Source organism: Cygnus atratus, chromosome 1 (assembly GCF_013377495.2).
Source record: "Cygnus atratus isolate AKBS03 ecotype Queensland, Australia chromosome 1, CAtr_DNAZoo_HiC_assembly, whole genome shotgun sequence".
Taxonomy (NCBI): Eukaryota; Metazoa; Chordata; class Aves; order Anseriformes; family Anatidae; genus Cygnus; species Cygnus atratus.
The window spans coordinates 22,224,531-22,252,471 of NC_066362.1; the positions used below are offsets into that span (position 1 = coordinate 22,224,531).

Here is a 27,941-nt window from a genome sequence, read left to right on the forward strand (position 1 = left end):
ACATTGATGCATAGAAATGTACACACGTCTGGGCAAAATTGCATAAGCCTTGCTTGAATGAACACTGAGAAATATAAGGGGCTAAATCAAGTCGATGATACTGTTATGATATTTGCACACAAGAACTGGCCAAAAAAAAAAAAAAAAAAAAAGTATTGCCAGAACAATATTTACAACCTCTGCAAACATCAGTTGGTTTTGATAACTGCAGCAGTGAGGGAGTGTCAAATTTCTCCTTTGGGTTCATTCTGCTTTGGGTTCAGATCATCTCCAAAACAATGGATTCTCATCTGAATTACCTTGAGCTAGAGGTGAAAGAGACTGCCACCTAAGTCACACTGGAGTCGATTATATGGTTGCTGGAAATCCTTTGAGAACAGTTCTCTTCTATAAGGTTTTGATGGGAAAAAATATCCTAAGCCTTAAGATTTGTGTTTCATAATTGGTTTTGATATTGCTTTTAGAATTGATATACCATCAGTGAAGGTAGGTAGCATCTTTTAGTTTGTGATTTCCTGACCAATAGTCAAATTCACTCATGGACTTGAGAGTGATTAGCATACCACTCTAACTCCCCTGAGGATAATCTGTGCTTGCTTGCTGCTTGGGCTCAATGGGGAACATGGCCTTCTACAATGTCACAAGCATTCTTTCACCTTTCTTATGTAAACTTTAATATGCAGGGAAAGTTCACTCTTCTCCATACTATTCTAATTCAACAGAGCTAAGTCTTAAGTGAACAGTTATTTAGCCTAGTACCTGAAGTTGTGGCAAGAGAAAAGAAGTGAATGAAAACAAAACTGATTCATATATCCAAAGGCCAAGGAAATAGGTCACAAGGCTTTTCTTAAAGTTATACTGTACATTAACTGTTACTGTGACTTATTTAAATATGTATATATAACTAATGGTGATACAAAGGAAAGCTTTGGATTTTTGAATTTAGAGACTTTGCTTGGATTTCTGTTCTATATGACAAAGGCACTTTATTTGAGTAATGAACTGAGTTAGCTTCTGCACAATAGCTGCACATTCTTACAGAAATTAGTTATTCCTGTTGGCCCATATTTTTGCATTTCTTTCATTGAAGTAGAGAATCATTTTTCTAAAATAGCTGGGCATTATGTAGTACCAGTAGTTGATATGTTAAATAAGCACTGGACCTTTAAGGTTAGTTGATTGCTGGCTGTCTCACACATTGTAATCCTTAGCTAATGCTGTGTTTGTGTGGCTGACTGTACTTTAGGTTGCTTAATAATGACTAAAATTGCCTTTACTCAAATGTGTTTTAATTATGGTTCCCTATAGGCCAAACTACAGTATCAAAGTATATGAGTCTGAGTCTTTTATGGTTTTTTGTATAATGAGCAGAGGCAAAGTCTTTAGCACAAATGGATTACAATTCCCAATACTAGATGAGAATGCTTTAGAACTGCAGCATGCTTTTCCTTTGTTTGACATCCTCTTGTCCTCAATGTTTTTCTAATCCTATTATTTCCTTTCTTCAGAAGTACAGAATACTGTAGCTGCATCCCTGAGAGGAAAGGACAAACTGACAAGATCACTTGCTGCATTATGCTGTGTTGATAGATTGTTTAAATCCTGCATTTGTAATGCAGATGGAAATAAACAGTTTCTGAGCAAAAGCTGATTAAAGAATTTAGTCAGAATTTTGTATCACAAAGAAATTGCTTACTAAAGTAAAATAAAAACAGTGATGGGACCCAAGTGATTAAGCAAAAACAAACAAACAAACAACCCCAACCCAACAAACCAACAAAACAAAACAAAAAAGCAATAAAAAAACATAAACGCCTCAACAGATACAAGCCCCCAAAATGACCAGTCATGCATCATGATGAATTCACTCAACTCTATTAATGTAGCATGAGGGTAAAAGATGCTGAAATGCTAACACCATGGGATCACGCAGCATTTAGCAGACTGGAACTTCAGTTTTTTAAAGGCAAGGAAGCCCTACGGTGAAGATTACTCTAACAAGCTCTGAAGCAGGATACGTTTCAAGGAAAACTATCCTGAGAGTCACTGTGTAAAAAACCATTTGCTTTCCTCATTTTCTGTCATTATTCACATGCAGAAGCTGTGGATATAGATGAGGTACTCAACTCCTAATTAGAGCTGAACCCTTCCATTCTCGACCTTTTGGCAGGTTTGGGCTTAGAGCCCAAATCCTATATTGATTTTTTGATTATTTGAGTTAGCCCTGGTTTCCATGTGGGGATATTAGAATTCCAACCAGACATGGGTGTGAGCTGTTATTAGCCCAGATAGTGATCTGGCTTCTAAGCTATTGTTTCTGCAGTGCTGTCTACCATCCACAAACACATCAATAAAGCATATCTATTGAATTTCATCTGTTTTCTCAAATTTTCTGTCCTTTCTTTCTTCTATTTACCAGGTATTTATAAGCTTTCATAATAGTGATCTGGTCTTTAATATATTGCATTTGGTTTATTTCAGGTTGTCCTCTGAAATGCCTCACAGGGTCTTACATTTTTACTTCACTTTCTATACAGAGAAATCTAAGTGTACTGTTAAAAGTTTAACATTGGAGGCAATCTGTGAATTTTAGGCTACAAGCTGAATGTATGACTTCAGCTGAAAAATATGTATAAAAAGTCTTAACTGAATAAGATACTGAAAAATAAGTGATCATAGCAAAAACACGGAGGAATACAGACTACTTTAGGTAGCAACAGATGTACAATTTTATACACAGCTTTTTGATATTCTGGCTGACAGTTAAAGACAGTACTAATTGAAGTGATTTCTTCTGGAGAGGCGGTCATGACAAAGCATCCACCAGGCAGTACCAAATCCGCAGACATTTGGTAAACTGCTGGAATGCCAGCCCCAAACTGAAAAGCAGCTGCGATGGTGACAGCACAGAGTCGTCCTTTGATGTAGCAGCCAGTGCCAGCTCAGTGCCTCCCAACAGAGCAGGTGAAACTGAATTTTGTTCCATCGGAGGTGACGGAGGGGCCCAGCCAAGGCCCTGCTGCTTCTGATGTGGGCTGGAGAGGGGGAGGATGGAGATGAATCAGGAGGCAGAGGGGGAAGACCCAGAAAGACAGTTGTGTTTTTGATGGTGGGGGTTACGGGAGGCATCGGACGTCAGTCCCTTATGCTCAGAGGGGCCCAAAGCTTCCCCCATCCTTCACCCCCCCCCCCCATGCACTCCCTCTGGCTTGGTGCAGCAGCCGCAGTGCAGCCCGGGCTCCAGCCTGTGCTCAGTAGGGAGCAGGACCATGGGCACTGCGTCATCCCTGGCTGCCTTCTGCTCTGCGCACTCCGTGCCCTCCTAGCAGTGCTTCTGTCACATGGCCTGAAATGCAGACACCAGCTAGGTGTGCTAACAATGCCGAGGAGCCTGTGCCCATACAAATTGAGATTTTAGACTAAAAGCACTCTGTGAAGGTACTTATATGATCATTGCTACTTTAGTATCTGAGATCCTTGCAATAGTGATCCTTGCACCTACCTCTGAAGGTGTTAAGTATTTCCTTCTGCTGCAGATGAAAAACTTCTGGGACAGAGATGTGCCTCAGGAAACAGGAGAGACAAAATAACAGAGCAGGGAGCTGAATCCAGGTCACAGCCTTGCCTCCTGGCCAGGAGGATGGCATGTGTTTGCTTGCAGCATCACACATCTGCCTGGGTCTGCACTGAAGCACTGCTGGTCTCTGTCAGTGCCCCTAATTCTGACCTGGGCTCCCAGAATGTCCCTCAGTTCCATAAGTGTCTGTGAATGACAAACCAGCCACTGTCATGGGCCATGAGGATGGATGACTTCAGACATAAACTGACACGAGCCTTTTTGTAAAACCTCTGGGGTTTATTCTTCTCTCTACTCCTACTGAAATATTATCTATTTCTTAGCTAATTAAGAAGCTTCTAATTTCCAGCCTGAACACATTCATAGTCTGTCCATTTCTGCTTGTGTTAACATTCTGTTTATTTCAATAGCCCTTTTGTCTCTCAGTATTTTATTCTTGCTGCTGAGAGAACCTGATGACCAGAGCAGGACTGAATTTGGGGGCTTTAATTCGGTGCAGAAATTAGCCCTGAGTATTTTTTATCGAACTGTTGTGCAGAATTTATGTAGACAGATACATCTGAGTAACTTCAAAAACGTTAATGTAGAGGACCTCAGACCCACTCTATTATAGGTGGGTATTTTACTATCTCATACAGTACAGCCACTCGCAGCATTGGTGCATCTCACTGTTGAGAGGCCCTTTTTATTTGACTTTACAGTTGTCATTTTTTTTTTTTTTAAATATATTATATACATATAATAAATATATATAACATAAAACCATAACAAAGTTCAAAATTTGAGTACAGTTTGGTACCTCATTTTATGTTTATTGCTGCAGTGACCCTGATTATTTGAAAAAAACATCTGAGAATCACTGACTGAGCATGTAAGTAGTGGTTTTTATGTGCCTCCACTTTCAACATCCAGGAAAATGGCTTAAAATAAGAAGAAGCTGAGATCACTGAACACTTAAAAAACTTTGCACAGTACAAACCATTGCATGGCTACAGCACAGTTCCATGAATAGTGGAACTTACAAAAAATGTTTTCCTATGAATTTGAATCTTTGTATTAATAGATTTGTGTCAGTGATCTTAGCAAAATTTCTCTTCTTGTTCCCACATGTAAATTCCCTGGAATTTTTTATACATGAACTACAGGTCTGTTTTGCCTTCTCATTTCCTAATTTAAAAACACCTTGATAAATTTTGCTGAATTCTTTTCAGTCTGTTTGCCAATTATGAGATGCATATGATAAGATTGCTTTATTCTTAATTCCAGGAAAAAAAATGGGGTTAAGATAGCATGTTGCATTGTATTCAGAGCAGTCAGAGGATGTTATAGCTGGATCCCTCTCAACAATTTACCAAAGGTCGTGAGAGTCTGGGCAGGTCCCTGCTGATGGGAAGCTAGCCAACATTATACCTATCTACAAAATGGGCGTGAGAGAAGACCCAGGAAACTACAGACCTCACAATTTAACCTCAGTGCCTGGAGAAGTTAATGGAGAAGATTACCCTGGGTGCAATTGGAAGGCATTAAAAGAACAAAGCTAGTGTCAGGCATACATGGGTTCACAAAGGGAAAGTCCTGCCTTAGTAATTGGATCTCCTTCTATGAAAAGGTCACCTGCTTGGGTGGATGGGGGGACATAATCTTTCTGGATTTAAGGAAGGTCTTTCATACTATCACTCATGTCATCCTTCTGGACAAATTGTCCAACTGTGAGATAAGCAGGTTCATGCTATGGTGGGTGATGAACTGGCTGAATAGCAGAGCTCAAAGAGTAGTAGTGAATGGGGCTGCATCTGGCTGGCGGAGAGTCACTAGTGGTGCTCCCCAGGGCTCAGTTCTAGGACTGGTTCTGTTCAGTATTTTTATCAATGATCTGTATGCAAGAGTGGACCACATCCTCAGCAGGTTTGCTGATGACACTAAACTGGGAGGTGCTTTGATACTCTGGAGGGACAAGAGGCCTTAGAGTGGGATCTGGATAGATTGGAGCATTGGACAATCAGCAACAGAAGTTCACCAAAGGAAAATGCCAGATTCTGAACCTGGGACAGAGTAATGTCAGACACAGGCACAGACTGGGAGATGAGTGGCTGGAGAGCAGGTCACACTCTCTGAAAGGTATCTGGGAGTAGTGATCCCAACATGATCCCAACATCTCAACACGAGCCAGCAGTATGCCCTGGCAGCATAGAGGGCAAAACACATTTTGGGATGCATTAAACAGAACATCGCCAGCTGGTCAAAATAGGTGATTCTCCCACTATTTTTAGCATTGGTGTGGCCTCATTTTGAATATTGTGTGCAGTTTTGGGCTCCACAATATAAAAAGGATGTTAAGATACTTGAATGTATCCAGAGAAGAGCAACAAAGCTGGAAAAAGTGCTGGAAGGCATGTCCAGTCAGCAGAGTTTGAGGAAACTTGGGTTCTCTAGTCTGGAGAACAAAAGTCTGGGAGTCAATCTAGTTGCTCTCTAGTTTTCCTTTCTGAGGAGAGTAAACAGAGAGGGAGGTGCTGGTCTCTTCTCCCTGGTAACCAATGATAGAACGTAAGGGAATGGCATAAAGCTGCACCAAGGGATGTTCAGACTGGACATTAGGAAAAAAAATCTTTATCAGGAGATGGTCAAACACTGGTACAGGCTTCCTAGTGAGGTGGCTGATGCCCCATGCCTGTCAGTGTTCAAGAGTCATATGGATAATACTCTCATTAATATGCTTTAACTTTTGGTTAGCCATGAAGTGGCGAGGCAGGTGGACCAGATGATCTTTGAAGGTCCCTTCAAACTTTTTTCTTCTTTTTCTCTTCTCTTTCCTTTCCTTTTGTCCTTTCCTTTCCTTTTGTTCTTTCCTTTTGTTCTGCTTTCCTTTTCCTTTCCTTCCTTTCTTTCCTTCCTTTCCTTCCCTTCCTTTCCTTTTTTCCTTCTTTCCTTTTTTCCTTCTCTCCTTTCCTTTCCTCTCCTCTTTTCTATTCAGGCGTATACATAGCTGTATTGACAAACAAGGAAGTACATTGATTGCCACCATCCAAGATGTATTCCCATGCTGTCTAAGCGTTACCAGTGTAAGATTTTACCTGAAACTTAAATCACTTCTTCCCTGGCTGAAAGCATGACTGGTGCAGTCCAGCCCTCAGTGTGTGCAGGTGACCTGCAGTAGTTGCTAGCTTTGAAGAGTTTGTAGGTTGTTGTGAACATTTCCCACCTGCATCATTTGGTTGTTATGACACTGCAAGAGCACTAGACTTCTTTTTAATGACTATAATGAATTTATCCTGTACTTAAAGTTAATCAAATGCAAATGTGGTACTGAGAAGGGTGTATAACACATTGACTGCACAAATCTCTAATATGCATTTGGCTATTGGTAGGTGTTATAAAGGTCTTACAGCTTTCATCTCCTGATACCGTCAGGGCTTATTTTGAATTTAAGAAGTATTTCTGTGGAAAAAAATATGATAAAACAATCCTTGTGGCAGCACAGAGATTATTACTGTAGTGAGTACTTTTAATATAATCTATAGCACTTTTAATATAATTTATAAATGCGCAATACAAAACTATATGCTCAGTGTATTTTGTAGAGTATTTCAGAAGAAAAATGTTTGCTTGATTCTGAGTTATTAGTTTAACCCTCTGGATGTTGGTATTAAAATGTTTAATTCAAGAAATGGCAATATAACGTAAGCACACTTAGATCTTGTTTAGATTCTGCATATGCCTTAAGGTGCAGAAGAATCTCAAACAATTGAAATGAAGAGGCAGTGTAATGAGGAGGCTCTCTTAAATTATGCAGTGCTAGTATTCTCGTTCCTAAGATTTTGTGTGTGCTACAGAGAAGCTTGCCAACTGTGCTAAAGCAAAATGGGATGATTGAGGAAAGGAGTGGGTGGGAGTAAAACTTTCCCAGAAGAAATACAGAAGTAAAGGGAGGGGTGGGCACTCAAGAGGAGGGGGAAGAAAATAAAGTGAAACATGAAAGTTCTGGTTGTACAAATGAAACTGTCCCAGGGGCTGTTTATCATGCTGTATGATGATCACTTGTCTAAATCCTGATGCATACTCTTCTCAAATGTGTAAGAGTTTTGCATGCATAAGAGGGGCAGGATTTTGCCCCACATGGCTTATCACTTTTATCTTCAAAGGTCAACTTTGCATTGCTAAGCCAATTCTTCATAAGTATCCAATTAATTAGGAAGAGAAAACACTTCTGTTTAGCAAAAAGATGCATCTGCTCAGTATTACTTTTTTTTTTTTTTTGGCAATACAGAAATGAATGGCAGTGCAAATAAAACAGTGTTTTCCATTGTATTCCCTCTGCCCTTACAGACAAGCAGTAATGCAGAATACACCCTCACTAGCTATTCTGACTTTTACAACATCTAGCCCCACTGAAAGAGTACAATAATGGATATGTCTTGTCTTAGAGAACTCTGTTTTCTTTGGTAGAAAGAAATTAGATTATCCTTAGCCTTTTGCAGAGCATCTTTCATATAAACTACATTGCAAAACACATTACAGAGTAACAACAGCAACAACAAAGAAAGTAAAAAGTAAAATAGAGAATACTAGCAATAGACAGGAGAAAATAAAATCTGAAAAGAAATAGCATGCTAATGAGATAGGGTATCAATTTCACATGGCAGAAAAGGTATTCACAACTAAAAATATTGAAACTGCATGAAGAAGCAGAAAGGCCTATGTTACATGAACTGAGGAAAAACAGTATCTTCCAGCTACTCTGCAGTGCTCAGTTGGTTTGTGTAGTGAGATGGAATAAGACTGTTTCAAAAAAACAAACAAACAAAACAAACAAACAAAAAACACCAACAATGCAAACAACTAAAAACAACCCCCCCAAAAAAAGTTCCACCTCATCCTATCACTATCGACCTGTGTAAAAAGTCACTCTCCACCTTTTTATATAAGCTCCCTTTAAGTACTGGAAGTCAGCTGTAAGGTCTCCCTGGAGCGTTATCTTCTCCAGGATGAACAACTGCAGCTGCCTCAGCCCCTGCCTAGAGGTTCAGGAACTGGAGAGATGTGGGAAGCCTGACTGGCACTGAAGACTGAGGCAAAGAACTTTTTGAGTAACTCAGCCTTCTCCATGCCTGTCATTACCAGTTCTCCATTCTCATTTACCAGAGGGACTACACTCTTTTCTGACCAATGTACCTATATAATCCCTTCCAGTTACTCTTTGCATCCCTTGACAAGTTCAGTTCCATCTGTGCCTTGGCTTTCTGGATCCCATCCCTACATATTTGGATGACATCCCTGTACTCTTCCCAGACCACATGTCCCTGCTTCCACTGCCTAGGCATTTGCTTCTTACACCTTGGTTTGACCAGCAGGTCTTTGCTCAACCATGACAGTTTCCTGCCTTCCCTGCTTGATCTGCTTGATTTCTTACACATGGGGATGGAGGGCTCTTGCAGTCTAAGAAAAGTGTCCTTACAGAGTTGCCAGCTCTAATCAGTTCCTCTGTCCCTAAGGACAGATTCCCAGGGGTTGTCATTCACTAAATCTTTAAACAGATGGAAGTTTGCTCTTCTAAAGTTCAGGGTCCTTACTTTGCTCATTGCCAGGCCCATATTCCTCAAGATCACGAACTCAACCAAGGTGTGGTCAGTGCAGCCCAGGCTGCCTCCAATCTCGACCTCCTCATTGAGTTTGTCTGCACTGGTGAGCACCAGGTCCAGTAATGCTTCTCCTCTGTTTGGTTTGTCTAATACCTGGACCAGGCAGTTATCCTCAGCTCACTCCAGGAGTCTTCTGTACTGCTTACAACCTGCTGTGTAGCTTTCCCAGCAGACATCCAGGTGGTTGAAATCCCCTGTCAGGATGAGTGCCTGTGAGCATGACGTTTCTTGCAGCTGAAGCAAGAAAGCCTTGGCAACAGACTCCCCTTGATCAGGCAGCCTGTAGTAGACGGCATGTAGTAGATCCCAACCACAAGGTTATTACATTTTGCATGTAACAAGCTGAGAGGTTGTACCTTGTTTATGTCAGAGTCTGCAAAATTTGGACTGTATAAAGCCTCTGCAGCACTCCTCTTGCACTGCAAGTCAACTTGAGGCAGTGTCCTGAACAATAAATACTGCAGATGTAAGCCCCTTCCAGCTGGGGACTTATGTGCACATTACTTTAGATATTTTCAGAATGCCACAGCTTCCAGTGCCTGCATGTTCACATGCTGGAAAAAGTTTAAATAATGAAGTTGATTTGAGTTTTATGGTAACGCTACTACTGTAAACTTTGAAGGAATTATGCAATGTGGTCCTTTTTAAATGTTTGAATGCTCTAGAAGAAAATACTGTGGGACATTCTGTGTAATCAAGAGCTTTGGTTTTCCCCACACAAAATGGGTGAGGAGGGGTAGGGGAGATATAAGTGGATTTAAAGGAACATTCTCAATGAACTGAGTTCAGCTAGTTGCTGTAGATGGTATGATTTACTCTAACCACAGGTATTTCAATGAAGGGGATTCTAAGTGCTCTGAGTAGGCATTTAACAAAAAGATTTGGCTACAATAGGAATTTGCTAACTGTGAGTTGTTAAAACATGACATGCACAAGTCAATTACTATAAAAAACTCTTGCAAGTGAGCAGAATGTATCACTACATTATCACCAGTCTTTTAAAAACTGGAACTACTGTACCAAAGTTTCCTCACTTATCAGAATGATGAGATTTAGTCAAACAGTTTAAGATATTTAAAATTGCTTGAGTATTGCCACAATAATTACTTGTTGTGGAGTAAATGCAAAGATAAATTGTTTCTTGAATCAGTGGACTCTTTGGGTTCTGGTCTTTATTTTTGTGTACTTTATACTTCCCAGAAATGCCGGGGTGAAAATGAGTTCCTAAATGCAAATCATTTTGTATGATGGGAATGTTATAATGATGAATCAAGGATAATTTGATTCACATGGCATTTTTCCACACACCTACTCATCTCAAGATAGAAGAAGAAACCTATTTGCCTTTCCACCTACATGACAACACAAGGCTCCTGATCTTAGATAAAATAAGCTCCTAGTGTTGATTTAGTTGCTTAGATAGATATATTTATCGTGCTAAGTAAATGTGAAAGAAAATGTGTGATATCTCAAAGGTGGTTTCAGAAATACAAAATGTCTAAATCTGTCCTTATGCTTCCCTTTTACCTAGCATCAGCAAGCCAATATTGGATTTTTAGCAAAAAAAGTAAACCAAATAACTTACCTTTCATTTGTAGTTTGTCAGCATACTGGGAACTCCCCTTTCCTATTACCATTGGCTGTTGTAAGACACAGTGAACTGAAATAAGGGCCTTAAAGGAAGAAGTTCTGACTTTGAAACTCCTTTCTTTAAAATATAGCTCTGTGACAATTTTTTACTTTTATTATTTAGCATAGTTTCTGATTGAACTCAAGGTGGTGGACTAGGTTTGGCCCTAGGTTCACAGACCTGTATTTGCACATTGAATACCATGAGGCAATGAGTAGATACTTAGAAAGTAGGAGAGCATCTCAAACACAAGGGTACTTAAGAAATCATCAGAATTGCAATTAATTAAATATACATTTCTGTGTCTGAGAAGCATCTTTTTAATTATTTTCTCTTATCAGGCAGGCAAAGCTTAACAAACTGCCACGGAACACCTTCCTATTTGGAGTTACCCAGCAGTTTATACTGTGGGACTTGTTAAGGTAAATTTTCTTATCCCTTCTCTCAGAGGGATATCAGCTCTGGGGAAAGGGGCAGCAGAGGGAATCACAGAGTCCTAGAATGGTTTGGGTTGGAAGGAACCTTAAAGATCACCCAGTTCCACCCGTACTGCCATGGGCAGGGACATTTTCCACCAGACCAGGTTGCTCAAAGTCACATCCAACCTGGCCTTGAACACTTCCAGGGATGGGGCATCCACAACTTCTCTGGGCAACCTGTTCCAGTGCCTTACCATCTTCTGAGTAAAGAATTCCTTCCTAATATGTTATCTAAATCTACCCTCTTTCAGCATAAAACCACCACTCCTTGTCCTCTCACCACGCTCCCTGACAAAGAGTCCCTCCCCAGCTTTCCCGTAGGTCCCCTTTAGGTACTGGAAGTCTGCAATGAGGTCTTCCCAGAGCCTTCTCTTTTGCAGGATGAACGTCTGCAGCTCCCTCAGCCTGTCTTCATAGGAGAGGTGCTCTAGCCCTCTGATCATCTTCATGGCCCTTCTCTGGCCTGCACTAACAGGTCCACATCCTTCTTGTACTAGGGGCCCCAGAGCTGAACGCAGTACTGCAGGTGGGGTCTCACGAGAGCAGAGCAGAGGGGGGCAATCTCCTCCCTTGACCTGCTGGCCACTCCTCTGTTGATGCAGCCCAAGATGCAGTAGGCCTTCTGGGCTGCAAGCACACACTGCTGACTCCTGTTGAGCTTCTCATCCACCAGAACCCCCAAGTCCTTCTCTGCAGGGCTGCTCTCAATGAGCTCTCCACCCAGTTTGTAGTCATGTCTGGGATTGACCCAGGTGTAGCACCTTGCACTTGGACTTGTTGAACCTCATTAGGTTCACATGGGCCCACTTCTCAAGCTTGTGCAGGTCCCTTTGGATGGCATCCCTTCCTTCTGTTGTATCAACTGCACCACTCAGTTTGGTGTTCTCTGCAAACTTTGAGGATGCACTCAATCCCCCTGTCTATGTCATTGATAAAGATCTTGAACAGCACCGGTCCCAAGATGAACACCTGTGGGATATTCTGTGGATCTTTTCAGGCACAGAGGTTAGAATGACTGGCCTGTAGTTCCCTGGGTCTTCCTTTTTGCCCTTTTTAAAAATGGGGATTATGTTTCCCCTATTCCAGTCAGTGGCAACTTCACTGAACTGCCACATTTTATCTAGCCTGGATAATGGCTTAGCAACTATGTTTGCCAGTTACCCCAGTACCTTTGGATGTATCTCATCAGGTCCCCTGGACTAGTGCACCTTCAAGTTCCTTAGGTGGTCTCAAACCTGATCTTCTCCTATAGTGGGCAGTTCATCATTCTCCCACTCCCTGCCTTTGCCTTTGAAGCAGAAAGCTGCAGACACAGCCTCTGAACTTGACTCAGGACAAGGTGGATTTCCTGGCTCTGGGCTGATTTGGGGTGTTTGCAAGGCAGATGCCCTCCCGCGGTGGTACATTCCTTCTGCTTCACTGGAGGCAGGAAGGAGAGTAGGCCATGGTTGTCATTCCTCTGAGCTCAGGCTGCCCCTGTGCCATATCTTGTGTTTGTCTCCTCGGGGGAGAGCTGACACCAGTTCCTTTTGGTGTAGGTAAAACATGCCGTGGCACCTAACTCCAGATATCTCCCCCAGAAAAGCTATCAGCAGTGCTCACTGCCTGGTTAGCAGATGGAAGGGAGCAATGAGAAAAAAATAATAATAATAAAAAAAAATCCCTGACATTACTTTTACATTTAAATTTGGACAAACTTACCCATCTACCTCTAATGGCCACATCTTCACTGTGCTTTGCTTTAGGGTTTATTTTATTTATTTTTATTTACTTATTTTTGAGTGAAAGGGCTTATCTTACTGTAGACAGTCACTTTGGCATCTCATGAAAACTTTAAATCACTTTCTGTCTGCCTTTATTTAAACTGTTTTCTTATGATTTATCTGAATATTTCTTTGAGGTTGATCCTACTAGCAGAGTAAGATACAAGCCAAAGAGGAACGAAGCTGTAGACAACGAATTTTGTAAGATACATTCACTGATAAATTGGTGCAAAGATGTAATGGTGTTAAATGATAAGGTACACGTACTGTAAATTGCACTGAAGCAAATGAGAAGCACCTTGGAATTAAAAGGACAATCAAACTAATGAACAGTTTGGAGACAGATAATCCTGGTGCTTTGTAAAGACCCTTTGATCAGTGGCTGCAGTGGATGAAGGGCTTTGCTTCTTCCAATATTTTTTCTGATGTGTATTAAGAACAAGGTAGATAATTGCACGTTTTATATGTTTAAACTTTCTACATTAAAAAATAAAAAGAAGGATTTCCCTTATACTCATTTAATGCAAGTTTTGGATAAATAAGATCAATACAGTTTCAGACATTGCCCATTTCTGTCCTTTGGATACAAGAATACCACTGAAAGAGTCTGTTTGCAAATGAGGGTAAAGAATACTTTATGCTTTCAAATGTAGGTGTACGTCAGGTGTCAGGAAATGCAAGGAATTTGCCTCACTCACTTTAAAAAAAAAAGTGACTTCATATATTTTAAGGAATAAAAGGAATAGGGAACAGAATAAAATTAAATATAGAAGTGAAATGTCTAGAAAATGCTATTTAAAACCATTAAAAAATGCCATCTGTTGATCCAATTGATGGATTATTACATTAATAATACCGAGAGCAATCTGGACTGAGAAAGAGAGCTATGGAAGTCACTCTAGCAAGGGTGGCAGGCAGGGAGGTGGTTTCATAGAACCATTAAGGCGGAAAAGACCTTCAAGATCATCTGGTCCAACCATCCCTCTACCACCAATGTCACCCACTAAACCATGTCCCCAAGCACCATGTCCAGCCTTTCTTTGAACACCCCCAGGAACGGTGACACCACCACTTCCAGGGGCAACCCATTTCAGTGCCTGACTGCTCTTTCTGAGAAGAAATGTCTCCTCATTTCCAACCTGAACCTCCCCTCGTGCAACTTGAGGCCATTCCCTCTAGTCCTATCACTAGTTATCTGCAAGAAGAGGCCGACCCCCAGCTCCCCACACCTTCCTTTCAGGTAGCTGTAGAGAGCAATAAGGTCTCCCCTGAGCCTCCTCTTCCCCAGACTAAACAACCCCAGTTCCCTCAGCCGCTCCTCACAGGACTTGTGTTCCAGGCCCTTCACCAGCTACGTTGCCCTTCTCTGGACACACTCCAGAGCCTCGATGTCCTTCTTGTAGGGAGGGGCCCAAAACTGAACACACTACTCAAGGTGCGGCCTCACCAGAGCAGAGTACAGGGGGATGACCACCTCCCTGGTCCTGCTGGCTCCACTATAACTGATACAAGCCAGGAGGCCGTTGGCCTTCTTGGCCACCTGGGCACACTTCCGGCTCATGTTCAGGTGAGCATCAATCAGCACCCCCAGATCCTTTTCCTCTGCACAGCTTTGCAGCCACTCTGCTCCAGGCCTGTAGCGTTTCTTGGGGTTGTTGTGGCCGTGGCACTGTTTCACAGGATGCTGATGATCCAGACAAAGAAATGGTGATACCATACCTTATCCAGTTTCCATCTGAATGGATGCTTTGAAGGCAGGTACTTAACATTTAATTGTGTTCTCCTCAAAATAACTTGTTCGTGAGCAAAGCTTCTGTCTAACCCTATAAATTACTGGTTGGCTTATGCCCTGGAGTATAAGAGTTTACTGCCCTATGAAATTGTTTTTGTTCTATCTACTGTAGCATAGTTTGTTCTCATTTTTCATATAAATATCTAATGAACATTCCAAACTATGAAAAATGAAGCCCTTTCAGTGACTTCAGTGGGAGCTATGCAGTGTGAAATAACACTTCTAGAAGCAAAATTAATGAAATTGATAAACTCAAATCAGTAACCAATTGTGTCTTGTTCAATTTATTGTTATAAATACAATTATTGCAGATTTATGTGAAATTTTATCTTCAGCATCTTGTTTGAGAGCTCTATCTTAAAACAGCGCAATTACTGGATACTTATCGGCAGACATAGATGTAGGAAATCATCATATTTGAATATATAATGTGAAGCTATTCAACTTGTAAATACAAGATCAACTGTCTGGCCATTTCTAATAAGTTGCTAAGAAAATATATCTGGGATTATTCTGTAATTAGTATTTTGATTCATTCATAAAAAATAAAAATATTTTAAAAAATGCTTCTCTCAATTCCAAAACACCAAATTGATTGTTAAATATATCTGATGCCTTGATTTAAGTTGTCCTAGAAACTAAAGAGTCTGTTACTTCAAGAAGACTTTCATGCATCGTTTGGAGATGTATGTATATGCTTTTACATTCAGATTCTTGCATATGTTGTTTTTCTTGGCCAGTTTTCTGAGGTCCATGAAAAACCTCTGCAGACGCACATATGGGGATATAAAAATATGCTTACAGTTTTAGAGTTACTCAAATATTCTCAGGAGCGCCTTAGAAATTTATCTAAATATACATTGCAGATCTGTTCATAAAGAAAGGGGAAAAAAAGTGATTTGTATATATAATGCATTGGACCACCAATTTAACTAGAAGACAAAGCTGTAAAATACATGCAAAACTAAGAGATGTTGCCATGGTATTAGCAGAATCAAAGTATGACTTTTGGAGCTTAAGACTGTAATAATAGAGAAAGTCAAAGGAAAATTGATCTTTAGATACTGTGAAGTTTAGACTTGTAGTGATGTTGAGGGAGCACCTAGAACATCTAACCTAGTTTTTACCCATGTTCATATTGACTATATATATTAATAGATAAAAATTCTATCAAGTTTTTTTTTTTTTTTTCAATGAACATAAAGATACCTCCTTCTCTCAAAAAGCTCTTGAGCTGGAGATTACTGAAGGCCGGGATAATGTGCTAGCACATATGTTTACTCTGATTTTGCACTTTTCCATTATGAGTCACAGCCAGAAAACGGACTATCAGGCTAGTTGAACCTTTGGTCAGACCCATAACGGCTGTTCTTCTGTAGAGATTCCCTTGCAATTGGAAATCCAGTGGGCTCTTTTAGCAAGATTTAATTAAACTGACAGCTGGCAGGGAAGTTTCAGCCACAAATGTGGAAAAAAAAAGTCAAAAAAAAGACTATTCCAAATCTGAGATACAAAAAAGGGTGAGTGATGCTATATCACAAAGAAGATTTAGGCAAACTTCGAAGTTAACTTTGTGTCCTTCATGGTAAAAGGCAGATAGAAATTCCACGTCATTTCCTGTCATACGTACAATTTTATTTGGAGGGAACCATTTTGGCTTTCAATCATAATAATAATATATCTTTTTCCTAGTCTCTTCAGAGAGAAAACAAATGCAACAAATTATTTATTCCTCAAACTTGTCTAATCTTTCTTTAATTATTAAGAAACAGATGTTTGCTACTCATATTTGGTCTGAGAAGTGCTGGTGTGAGTTTTCATCTCTCTGGGAAGTTACTGTGAAATATGCTGGGGATGAATTTATGTTCAAACTTCACTATAACTGTCCAGGTACATGCTGTTTTCCTGAGATAAACAGGTTTCTTTTTTGAGAGTTATCCATTGCTCATAGCAGGTGGAAGTCTGCATACCCAACCTTACATTGGAGTATGTTTTTTTTAAGTCATATGCTCTCTGGGAAAACTGTATTTGAGTTGGTCATTTGAGTTCCATTGTGCTGATTCATTCTCTGAAAGGACAATCCTGGTTTTGTATATGGAAGTAGTGGAAGAAATCTTTAAGACTTGGAGAGATTTTGACAGATGGTCTGAAAATGGTGAGAATTTGCTCAAAAGAAAATAACAGGGATTGTTGTATAAGTAAAATATTTCCTTATCTTCCCCTTTGCTAGTCACTACATTTAGTCCTATTAAGTTGGGCTTCTTTCTGGATAGCTGTGAGAATGAAATCTCAGTCGTCTTTTAGGACAAGATTTTGATTGTTTCTCAGAATTTACAACTTTGGCCAGTAACTCAGTGTACAAACCCTTGTACTGTGATAGTTTTTCATTTCACTGCTCCTTTTTGATGGACCTATACTGACTGTATATTCTCCAATGCCATAAGTATTACTTCACTGTGCTTTGTTAAAAATGGACAGAATCTTTTGGCTTTGATTTTAAGTCATGCTGTCACTGTGCCCAAGTCAGGCTTGCCTTGCAATGCCAGTCTGAGACATGCAACTTGGAGGAAAGCGTAACAACACTGTGAGAGCATCAATTCAATTTAGGATGTCCCATGTGGGATTGCCTGTGGACTTTTTTCATAGACAGCATTGTCCTTCAGCTTCTAGAGGACTGACCTGAAAGAAGCAACCATGCAGATGGTTAAAGGCGATTGCTAGGACATTAGTACATTATTTTCCAATAGAAAATCAGACAGCTTCAGAGAGCAGATCAATGGCTAATTCTACTTCATGTAGTGTTGCGCTCTTAATGTACTTTTCACATAATGGATTTTACTCCAAAATCCTTTGTAGCGTTGCAGCTGCTGGAGTCTCTTTGAGTGGCAGATTATATTTCCTTCATGAAATACTTTTGGTCTTGACCACAGCTGTGCCAATGGTGAGGAAACTAGGCATTCCTATTCTGCTTCACATAAGAGAGCGCAGGACAGTGACCTTCTCATGGGACACGTAGGAGGTAAGGTATGTGACAAAGTCATAGGGTTTGTGCAGCAATGTAGATTTTTGTGTTTTCTCATCTGAATGGTGTTTCCAGAGAAAAATGATATGCTGGCATTTATGTTGGCATGGAGAGTGCAGGCTATTTAGACCCTTAGCCTACTTTCTCTGCTTCCTTTCTCTGCTCCTCTGTCTAACCATAATTTCACACTTCACGTTTTCTTTCTGTTAAAGAGAATAGTCTTAAAGAAAGTCAGCAGAAGTTTCACAGGAGTGGAAAAGATTGTGAAATTATGAATGGAGAATGGCTGGACTTTGGTGACTAATCCTAACTCTATGCATGCAGTTTACTTCAAAAGGAAAACTTGCAAGTAATTAATTTAAAGTAAAGTCTTCTTTGTTAAAAGGGCTAGCCCAGGTTAGTAACCAATTTATGATTTTACAGCAACTGAGGAATTGTATTTGGACACTAACATCCTTAAGTATTTATCTTGTGAGCCCAAATCTGAAGCCTGAAGTTGAGGCATGTCTCACAGACTATACACAAATGTCTGGTATGGGATGTAGCAGATCTCATGTGCACATGCCACAGTATGGAAATGAATGAGCATATCAAGCTCACTGTGCCTGACTTGGCCTGTCTTCTTGAAGAGAGTTATTGTGCACAGGGTCTTGTGTGTCTTAAATTGCTGTGTATATATATAAAGTATTGCTTTTCTTTTTTCATTGGAATTAAGTTTATCCTCTAACAAGCTACCACTAGTGCTACCCTGCATTTCATTTCACTTTTCTTTTCTTCCATATTCCTCATTTTTCTTTTTTTCTTTTTTTTTTTGGTTATCTTTTTGAGTTCTTTAGTAAGCCAGTTCATCTGCACAGAAAAGAAACACAAGAAAAGATAGGACAGACAGAAGTCGTTTGTACTCTTCAAGGCTGTTACTCATTTTTTACTATTGAAAATTTTTTCTTTCTGCTTTTAAATCTTTCCATCACTGTAAACTTTCTAAATGGTAGCAAAACTATTCCTATTGAAACTGCCTTTTCAAATGCTAAGTTCAGTGGAACTTTGCACACCTTTGTCTGACTGCAAACTTTCTTATATGTAGAAAAAATAGACTTGAAGTTGTGGCATTTTGGCTCCTATTGGAGTTCAAAATCTGAAAAAGTTAGAATCTCAAACTTCAAATTTCTGGTAACTTTTATTGAGCTTTTCCAGGATTTGAAAACATGTATCTGCCTTGAATATTTCAATGATAACTACCAATGTATCTATACTATTGATGGCTTGGGAAGAGCTATGTACCATGCTTGTTCCTCTCTTCTTTCTCTTAGCAGAAGTATATGTATTTTACCAATGAAACTTCTTAAACAGGCAGAAAAAGAAAGTTCTTTGGAAGTCTGGAGAATAAAGGATTCATTTGTAATGTGTGTTCTTTCCACTTCAATACTTGACAGTGATTAATCATAAAGCATTGCAAACAAAGGTATATTATTATTTTAGCACTAGACATTTGCAGATGATTTTGTTTTAGGATCAGCACTATTATCTGTGCAATGTACTGAACAATGAGGGAATGTAGCATAGCTCTTCATTCCTTACTTGTTTTATCATCTTCCCTTTGTCTTCCAAGTTATCTTCGTTTTTTATTCTCATTTGCTACTTTCATCAAGCAATATAGGATGGATTTTTTTGTTGTTGTTACTGCAAGGTGGATTTTCTTTCTCATGAGTCCATGAGGCTAATCATATGTCTTTATCAGGATATAACTCAGAGTAAATTGAAGTACTTTCATTTTTCCTCTGTTACATCTTTGGACAGATTTGATGGGCAATACATATCAGAATTAATTAGTTTTGAAAACATCTATGTCTACATTTTTCTTTTATAATGAGTGAGATATAAGTACTCCACGGATAATAGATTTTTGTCTGGTATAATTTTTTACAGCTTTCGGGAAAAGGAAGAACATAATGAAAGATGGTTAAAAATGTTATATCTGATAGAAAAGTCTTATCAATTATTGAAACCATGTGATAAGATGAGTAGCATGGACATAGAAATATCCATCAGGCCCTTGATGAGATAGTTTGTTGATCAAAGTTCTATATGGAGCCTAGATTCACATTAAAATCAGCTTTTATTTCAGCCTGTATTAACATCATAATGGTGTCCACTACTGTGCAATGTTCAGTAAAAGTAATTTTGTACTTAGTGATTGTAAGGTTTCTTGTGTAATTGTTTCTCTTTTTTTTTTGCTTCATTGTCTACGAAATACGGTGGATCTATCAAGCATTTTATTAGAAGGGGGTGAGCTGCAGACATCTTTTGCCAGTTACTTGAAGAGAGAAGTATGATGTCTCTATGTATTTAGTTATTGAAGGCACCTTCAATACCTAATCTATTACAAAGAAATCACTTCCATTTCTTTTTCAGTTAATGGTGATTTCCTTTAGCAAGACTATTATTTGTATAGAAGGAGCTGGGGCTGGATTCTTCTAATTTTAAAACATTAAATTCTATCCAGTAACAAAGCCTGAAGATCACATGCAAAATTTTGAGTCTGGTAGAAAAAAGAACAGTAAACCTCTGTGGCAAGGACTGAACCACGGTCTACACTAACCCATGGCTGATTTACATGTTCTCTTCTGTTGCATGCATAGATCTTCTGAACATGTTTCTGCTTCTTCCTTTGGCTCTAAGTTCTCAGACCCATTGCAGCACTGAGAGCACTTCTTGGTTGGTAACTTTTGACCTGATGACTTTTTTTTCTGCAGGGGTGCTTTATGAATTAAGCTGTTCATTCATCCCAACAAGCCACAAGAAAAGACTAATTAGTAGATCCTAAACTTCTCAAGAGATATTTTACCACTTAGTATTAAATACATAGAGACATCATACCTCTCTCTTCAATTTTGTTCTCTGATCCAAGTCATAGAATCATAGAATGGTTTGGGTTGGAAGGGACCTTAAAAATCATCTAATTCCATCCCCCCCACCATGGATAGGGACACCTTCCACCAGACCAGGTTGCTCCAAGCCCCATCCAAGCTGGCCTTGAACACTTCCAGGAATGGGGGGCATCCACAACTTCTCTGGGCAACCTGTTCCAGAGCCTCACCACCTTCTGAGTAAAGAATTTCTTCCTAATATGTTATCTAAATTTACCCTCTTTCAGAATAAAACCACCACTCCTTGTCCTCTCACTACACTCCCTGACAAAGAGTCCCTCCTCAGCTTTCCCACAGGCCCCCTTTAGGTACTGGAAGGCCGCTGTAATGTAACACCAGAGCTTTCTCTTCTCCAGGCTGAACAACCCCAACTCTCTCAGCCTGAGTCATGCTTCAGCCCTCTGATCAGCCTCATGGCCCTCCTCTGGACTTTCTCCAACAGGTCCATGTCCTTCTTATGTTGGGGGCACCAGAGCCAAATAATGGTGCTCCAGTGGGGTCTCACGAGAACAGAGTAGAGAGGGAGAATCACCTCTCATAACCTGCTCACCACATTTCTTTTGAAGTGACTTAGGATACAGTTCTGGGTTGCAAGCACACATTGCTGGCTCACATTCAGTTTTTCATCCACCAGCCCCCCAAGTCTTCCTCCTTGGAGCTGCTCTCAATCTTTTCTCCACCCAGCCTTTATTTGTGCTTGGGATCACCCCAGCCCAGGTGCAGCACCTTGCACTTGGACCTCATTAGGTTCATGTGAGCCTACTTACCAAGCTTGTCCAGATCTCTTTGGATGGCATCCCTTCCTTCTGTTTTATCAACTGCACCACTCAGCTTGGTGTTCTCTGCAAACTTTCTGAGGATGTACTCAGTCCCCCTATGTCAGTGATGAAGACCTTCAACAACACCACTCCCATGATGAACACCTATGGGATATCAGTTGTCACCGACCTCCACCTGGACATTGACCACCACTCTGGATGCAACCACCCACCCAATTCCTTATCTATGTAGTAGTCCACCCTTCAAATCCATATCTCTCCAATTTAGAGACAAGGATGTCATGCAGAACAGTGTCGAATGGTTTGCACAAGTCCAGGCAGATTCTGTCAGTTATTCTTCCAATGCTGTAACGTTGTAGAACGCCACCAGGTTTTTAGGTAGGCACAATTTGTCCTTTGTGAAGCCATACTGGATTTCACCAATCTCCGCTTTGTTTTTCATGTGCCTTAGCACAACACACTGACAGTGACTTCGTTAAAGCTACAGTGGTTATGTAGCTGTAGTGGGTTTACATGGCAAGGTTTTGGTAGTGGGGGACTGCAGGGGTGGCCTCTGTGAGAAAATTCTAGAAGCTGCCCCATGTTAGGCAAGGGCCAGTTTCAGCTGGCTCCAAAGGGACCCACCTCGTAGATACCAAAGTCAGTGCAGAAGGAGGGCAGGAGGTGCTCCAGGCACGCAGCAGAAGTTCCCCTGCAGCCTGTGGAGAGGGCCCTGGTGCAGCAGGCTGTCCCCCTGCAGCCCATGGGTCCCACATGGAGCAGATCTCCACGCTGCAGCCCATGGAGGAGCCCTCAGTGGAGCATGTGGATGTGGCCTGGAGGAGGCTGCGGCCCATGGAGAGCCCCTGCAGGAGCAGGCCCCGGGTTGGAGCTGCAGCCTGTGGAGAGGAGCCCATGCAGGATCACTTCTGGAAGGATGGCATACCGTGGGAGGGACCCCACATTGGAGTCAGGGCAGAGGTGAAGTGCTATAGACTGACCTTAGCCCCCATTCCCCTGTTCCCCTGTGCCACTTGGGGGAAGAAAGTAGAAGAAGGTAGATGGGGGCAGGTGTTTTTAGTTTGCCTTTAGTTTCTCACTGCTGTAGCTTGTTAGTAATAGGTAATACATTTCTCTAATCTCCCTATGCTGAATCTGTTTTGCCTGTGACAATATTTTTTGAGTGATCTCCCTGTCCTTGTCTCAACCCTTAAGCCCTTTTCATTCTATTTTCTCCCCCTTTCCCTTTGAGGAGGGGGAATGAGAGTGGTTGTGGTGGAGTTTGGCTGCCCAGCAGGGTAAATCCGCCACACTAGCCAAACTTAATTCAATTACATTTTTTAAATTAAGCTAGTTTTCAGTAGGATTATTTTGTTGAAGGCTACTGAGTGACTCTTCTGTTTTCTTGCTAACTCATGCCTTTATTTTACTGCTGTTGTAAAAGAAGGTTTGCAGTTTTCTTAATAGTGCTATGTCTTCAACTAGTGTTTTGAAACGTAAACACCTGAAGCAATATAGAAGACTTAACTTTATCCTCTTCGTGTTTTATAACCTCCAATGATAAGCTGAAGTCAGCAGATAAAGTTTGTTATTATTTTTATATCCTAATGGTGTTCTTATCCAAATGTCCAGCTCTCAAAGTACTTTAAAGTGAGATAAATATTGTTAGGTATTAACATCAAAATAGATATATTAATTTTGTAAATATAACCTGAAGTCTAGATACCAAATTAAATAAACCCAGCCTTCCTCACTCATGTAAGAGAAGGTTATTTAACTTATACCTTAATCATAATGTACAAGTTGTTCTGTTGGGAAAAACAAAGGAGGTGGATCTTGATTTTTGATGAAAAAAGTGTAAGTACATCCAGTTGTTACAGACCTAGGCTAAAAGAGTAAACCGGTGGACATTCTTGTCAGTAATGAGGGTTATAAACCATTAGAGAAACATCTACATGGATGTGGCAGACTATACCTTGAAATGTTCATTTTATTAGCTAAGCACACTCCAGCTCAGACAGAAATGAGCTGGATTCAGACATTATCAGGTAACACACTTTGACACATTATGTATGGAACCATTTAGAAATGATATTTCCATTTCACTGGAAATTCTGATATTAACAAATTAAAAGAAAACCCGAATTTTTTCATGAAGTATGCAAAATATTTACATTCTCATGTTTAATGTTTTGTTTCAGTAATGCTAACATGTCATCTTGTACTGAATAATTAAGCAAAAAATACCCTTCAAAATCATTTGAAATAAGAAGTCATTTTTATCTTAATGTTTTAATGTTAAGATAAAAAAGAAAAAAATCAACCAGTAAATCTTTTAATCATTTAGAATGTCATCAATCAAGTGTAAAATATTTCAATGTTAATGAAACTGCCTTTCCAAAAGCAAAGGTAGGCCTCAAAGTAGATTCTGATCAATCTTAAGTGTGCAAGAGGCCAAGTATTTTCTCTTTTTGCCTGAAGAGATTTTCTCTTTTATTCTAATCAGTGAATGGATCTTCTCATATAGGATGTTATCTCTGAGATAAACGTGACTTGGAAGAAAACTTTGGGTTTGTTCTTCTGTGACTGAAGTCAGCATGGCTTCTGATGACAATTTCCATGAAAACAGATAATATCCTATGAGCACAAGGCTGCAAATGAACACTCTAGCAATGGGCTTAACTTAAGTTTAGGCATGCTCTGTGGAGAATTTGTACAGTAAAACTCATTACCACCGTGTGCAAGATTTTGTTGTAGCAGACTACCTATGTCATATTTGCATTTTTAGGATTCAATTTACCTAAAAGTTTTTCTGTCAGAAGTAATCCCTTGATTTTTGTTCCAAATTTGGACTAAGAATTTCATGTACAGTAAACCACAGAACCGTAAGACAAAACATTGCTGAAAGTTTTTTTTAATTCAAATTTGAAACTATTTTTTGAACTTCATATTCAAGTTCAAACAGTAATCAAACTCAGATTTATATTCATTAAAGTCTTCACATGCAAGCTATTTTTAATAGTTCAAATAGTGAGAAAATAAATATTTTGCAACTTGAGATAACTTAAGCTAAATAACATACAGCTAGTTTTCAGAATAATTCCGTGAAGTAGACTGCATAAATGAATACATAAAGAAAGCTGGAAATGCTTTGCCATCAATGTTCTGGAAAATAGTAAAATGGATAAGGGATTTTATTTATTTATTTTTAATTCCAGTGAATAAAAGAAATGTGGCTATTTTATAACCACAAAGGAGGCTATTTTAAAACCACTTACAAAAGTGAACCAAGAAGACTCAAAGTTAAAGATTTATCATTGATGCTAATTTTCTTATAAGGCATGATTACAAGTCAGGTTTCCCTGTCTGTGTACAGCATTTATTTAAGTGTAAAGGAAGTGACTGGAGGCAATCCCTGAACACCATGACAGCACGAGGAAGCGTACAGGGGAAAAATGGGGCACCAGCCTACCATTAACATCAGGCAATCCAGGAGAACTTGGCTGAAAAGTCTTTTATATCACTGACAAAATATTTGAAATAACAGGGCAGGGAGTGGAATAAAAAATACTAAACAGAAGATCCCCACTGGGAGCAAATTACCCTCAAAGAAGAAAGGCTATATTTATTTAAAGAATGTTTTTTTTATTTAAAGAATGTTTTTGCAAAATCCATCCCTTGGGGTGGGGTTTCTTTTCCTGCTTGAACACAGTCTAAGGAATGCCATAAGCTTCTGTGTCATCTTCATGATGCTGGCTCCACCAGCACAACCTTCCAGAACTCATTTTTTTCAAGCTTTATTTTCAGCTGGATATGTGATTTTTACCCATTCGTAACGTCTTTACTACAGATTATTTTTAATTTTAGACTCTCACTTTCAGGGCTGTGAAAGTTAGCTTTCATTTACACAAATAGCACTAAAATTTAAAGGATGGAAAATGTATTGTTTTCTTTTATCTGTTTTGGAAACCTGCATTTATTTAACTAGTTTTTGTAGGTTTGGTGGTGGTGAGAATATCTCTTGCAGTTATTGTCCGTCATTTGTTAGTGGAAAATGGAAGCTGTGTTGGTACATTCACTACTGTTTCTTTGGGGGTAGGGAGGACGGGGAAAAAAAGAGAGCTTTTTTGTTGTTGAGAATGGAAATAGAAAATAACAGATCGCTCTTACTTCATGTCACCTTAGAGATAGACTCTGCTGAATCCAGTAGCCAGTGATCTCCTTTGGAGTCTGTTTTTTTTTTTTTTTCTTTCTTCTTTTCTTATTTTAGAATTAATATCTGTTTTGCCCACAATGTAACTATCTGTGTGAGTGCATGTGTTTGTGAGATATGCATAGCTGTATACCTGTGAATTCATTTAGGAAAGTAAAATACAGTTTTAAAAGCAATGGGTGCATTATTTTTATCCAAAGGTTTTGCGATCTTTCATGGTTTCATGGAAAATATTATTATTAATTATTATTATTAAAAAAAAAAAAAATCCAACCAAAACATTGCTTAGAGGTCTTTGCTAAAACACTAAAATAAATGAGAGAGACTTGGACTCTTAAAGGCTGTTAGTTTTGAGTAAAGAGCTCATGACTGTAGCTGACAGATTAGTGAACAAAGCAACATTGAGCTGCTAGTGCATTAAATGCATCTTTTTCATAAATATTAAGGGTTTTTGAAAAGATATGTTTTTACTTAAATGAAAGAAGAAAGATATCAACCTATAGGGTCAGAATACAGACTATTTTTATCTTTTGAAGGATTATAACAAAATCTCTCATTCTCCGTTATATTTTAGTGTGTTGGATATTGTTGCACTTTTTTTGCATTCTGAGCAAAGTATTTTTTTTTCTCTCTCTCTATTACCTTATATCAAAAAGTATTTCCACAATTGGCTGAAGAATTGACCACCTTTGCAAGAGTAATTGAATTGTTTGCTGAAGTATTTGTTGAGTTTCTGGGGAAATTAAAAGCCACACGAATTTAGGATATATCCATACTACAGGTTGGTGACTGCAACAAAAGAGTTATAGTAGAAAAAGATTTTATTTAACTAAATTTGGAAATGAATAGCAGTGAAGATGCATGGACTTCAGTGCAAGCAGCAGAGCCTGCAAAGAGCTTGAGATCTTATACATAAAACTAATCTACTGTGAAATCTGTATAACCACATAGTGTTCATATGTTTTTTGGGGGGTAGTTAAATGAAGGTAGCTCTGGAAAGAATGCATGGCTGCATTCAGACCTCCCAGCTACAGTAGTTTTACTTTAAGGAAATATTTACATTTTGAAAAATTATTGCTTGTGAAATTTGATCTTCGGCTTGAAGTTGTATCTTCCTAGGTGCCACTCTCTGTTGACTCATAATCTAGAAAATTATTGTTAATGGCATCTAGATATAAATGGCATCTGGGTATAAAAAAAATGGTGGTAATTTCATTGTTGTTTAAATTATAATTCCTAAAAATTCCTGATTATCAGCATCAGTGAAAGTGCCATGCAGAACAATCACTTACCTTATTTTTCTTTTATATTCAGATTTTTTGGTGTTGAAATTTGTCAGATAATGAGCTTTGCTTTAAAGGAAGGTATGGATGGATTCACTAAGTCGTGAGGTTTTCCTGCTTTTTTTGTAACCAGAACTTGAGTGTGAAGCATATGTTTATAATTTTTCCAACAATCTTCAGGTTGAACAAGGTTACTGGCAATTGGAACAGATTTTCAATATAACCAGGTCTAGATCCAGAGAAGAACTGGAAGAGGAGGAGAAATATAATTGTCTGATTTTCCTCATGTTCTTATGCATCATGTGATATTGTCAGAAATGAAGAGTCTCATGTCAGACAGAGGATGTGTCTGCTGTGACAGCACCCTGATTACCTCACAGGAATATTTCTTACTGAGGCTTCTTCTGAGTCTTTGACATCTGTTTCCCTCATTGGAATAAGAACTTCTATGTCTTCGCATATTTCTGCAATGTCTTTTGGAAACTTTCCACAGACCTGCATTACAATTTTCTTGGCCTAGTGACCACTGACATATAATTCATTTTAAAAAAGACAGTGTACATTTGAAGGCAGCTGAGAAAGTCCTGCCAGGTAAGACTGGCAGGAATATGCTCTAGAATATGCTCTAGCTATTAGTCTTGAGATTTTTTCAGGAACAATGTGATTTGTGATGAAGATGCCATGAAATGACTGACTTGTAATGATAGATACTGAGTCAGGTGAGGTATGCCTCCTTATTCTAGGAAATAAAACAAAGCTTCCCCTTCCCCTTTCACTATGGTAGGGCTAAGTACATAAATGGGAAGATAAAATAGTTTAAAGGGTAAAGTGGTTCTGAGTGGTATGGTTGTGGTCCCA

At 39.4% G+C, this 27,941-nt stretch overlaps 1 protein-coding gene across 13 annotated transcripts in view; it reads left to right on the top strand.

Moving 5' to 3' along the window:
• Positions 1-27,941, top strand: part of GRM8 (glutamate metabotropic receptor 8) — a 348,011-nt gene that overhangs the window by 126,742 nt on the left and 193,328 nt on the right. Inside the window, exon 1 of one of the 13 annotated variants that reach the window (XM_035559309.2) lies at positions 18,164-18,298. The exons of 11 other annotated variants lie outside the window; for them this stretch is intronic. Coding sequence is in view for 1 of the 2 variants with exons in the window: in XM_050715775.1 (XP_050571732.1) it covers positions 18,221-18,251 (31 nt within the window). In the remaining variant the exon portion in view is untranslated. Of the gene's footprint in view, positions 1-18,163; positions 18,299-27,941 lie in introns of those variants that run through there. One more of the 13 variants, XM_050715775.1, reaches the window with a different exon arrangement.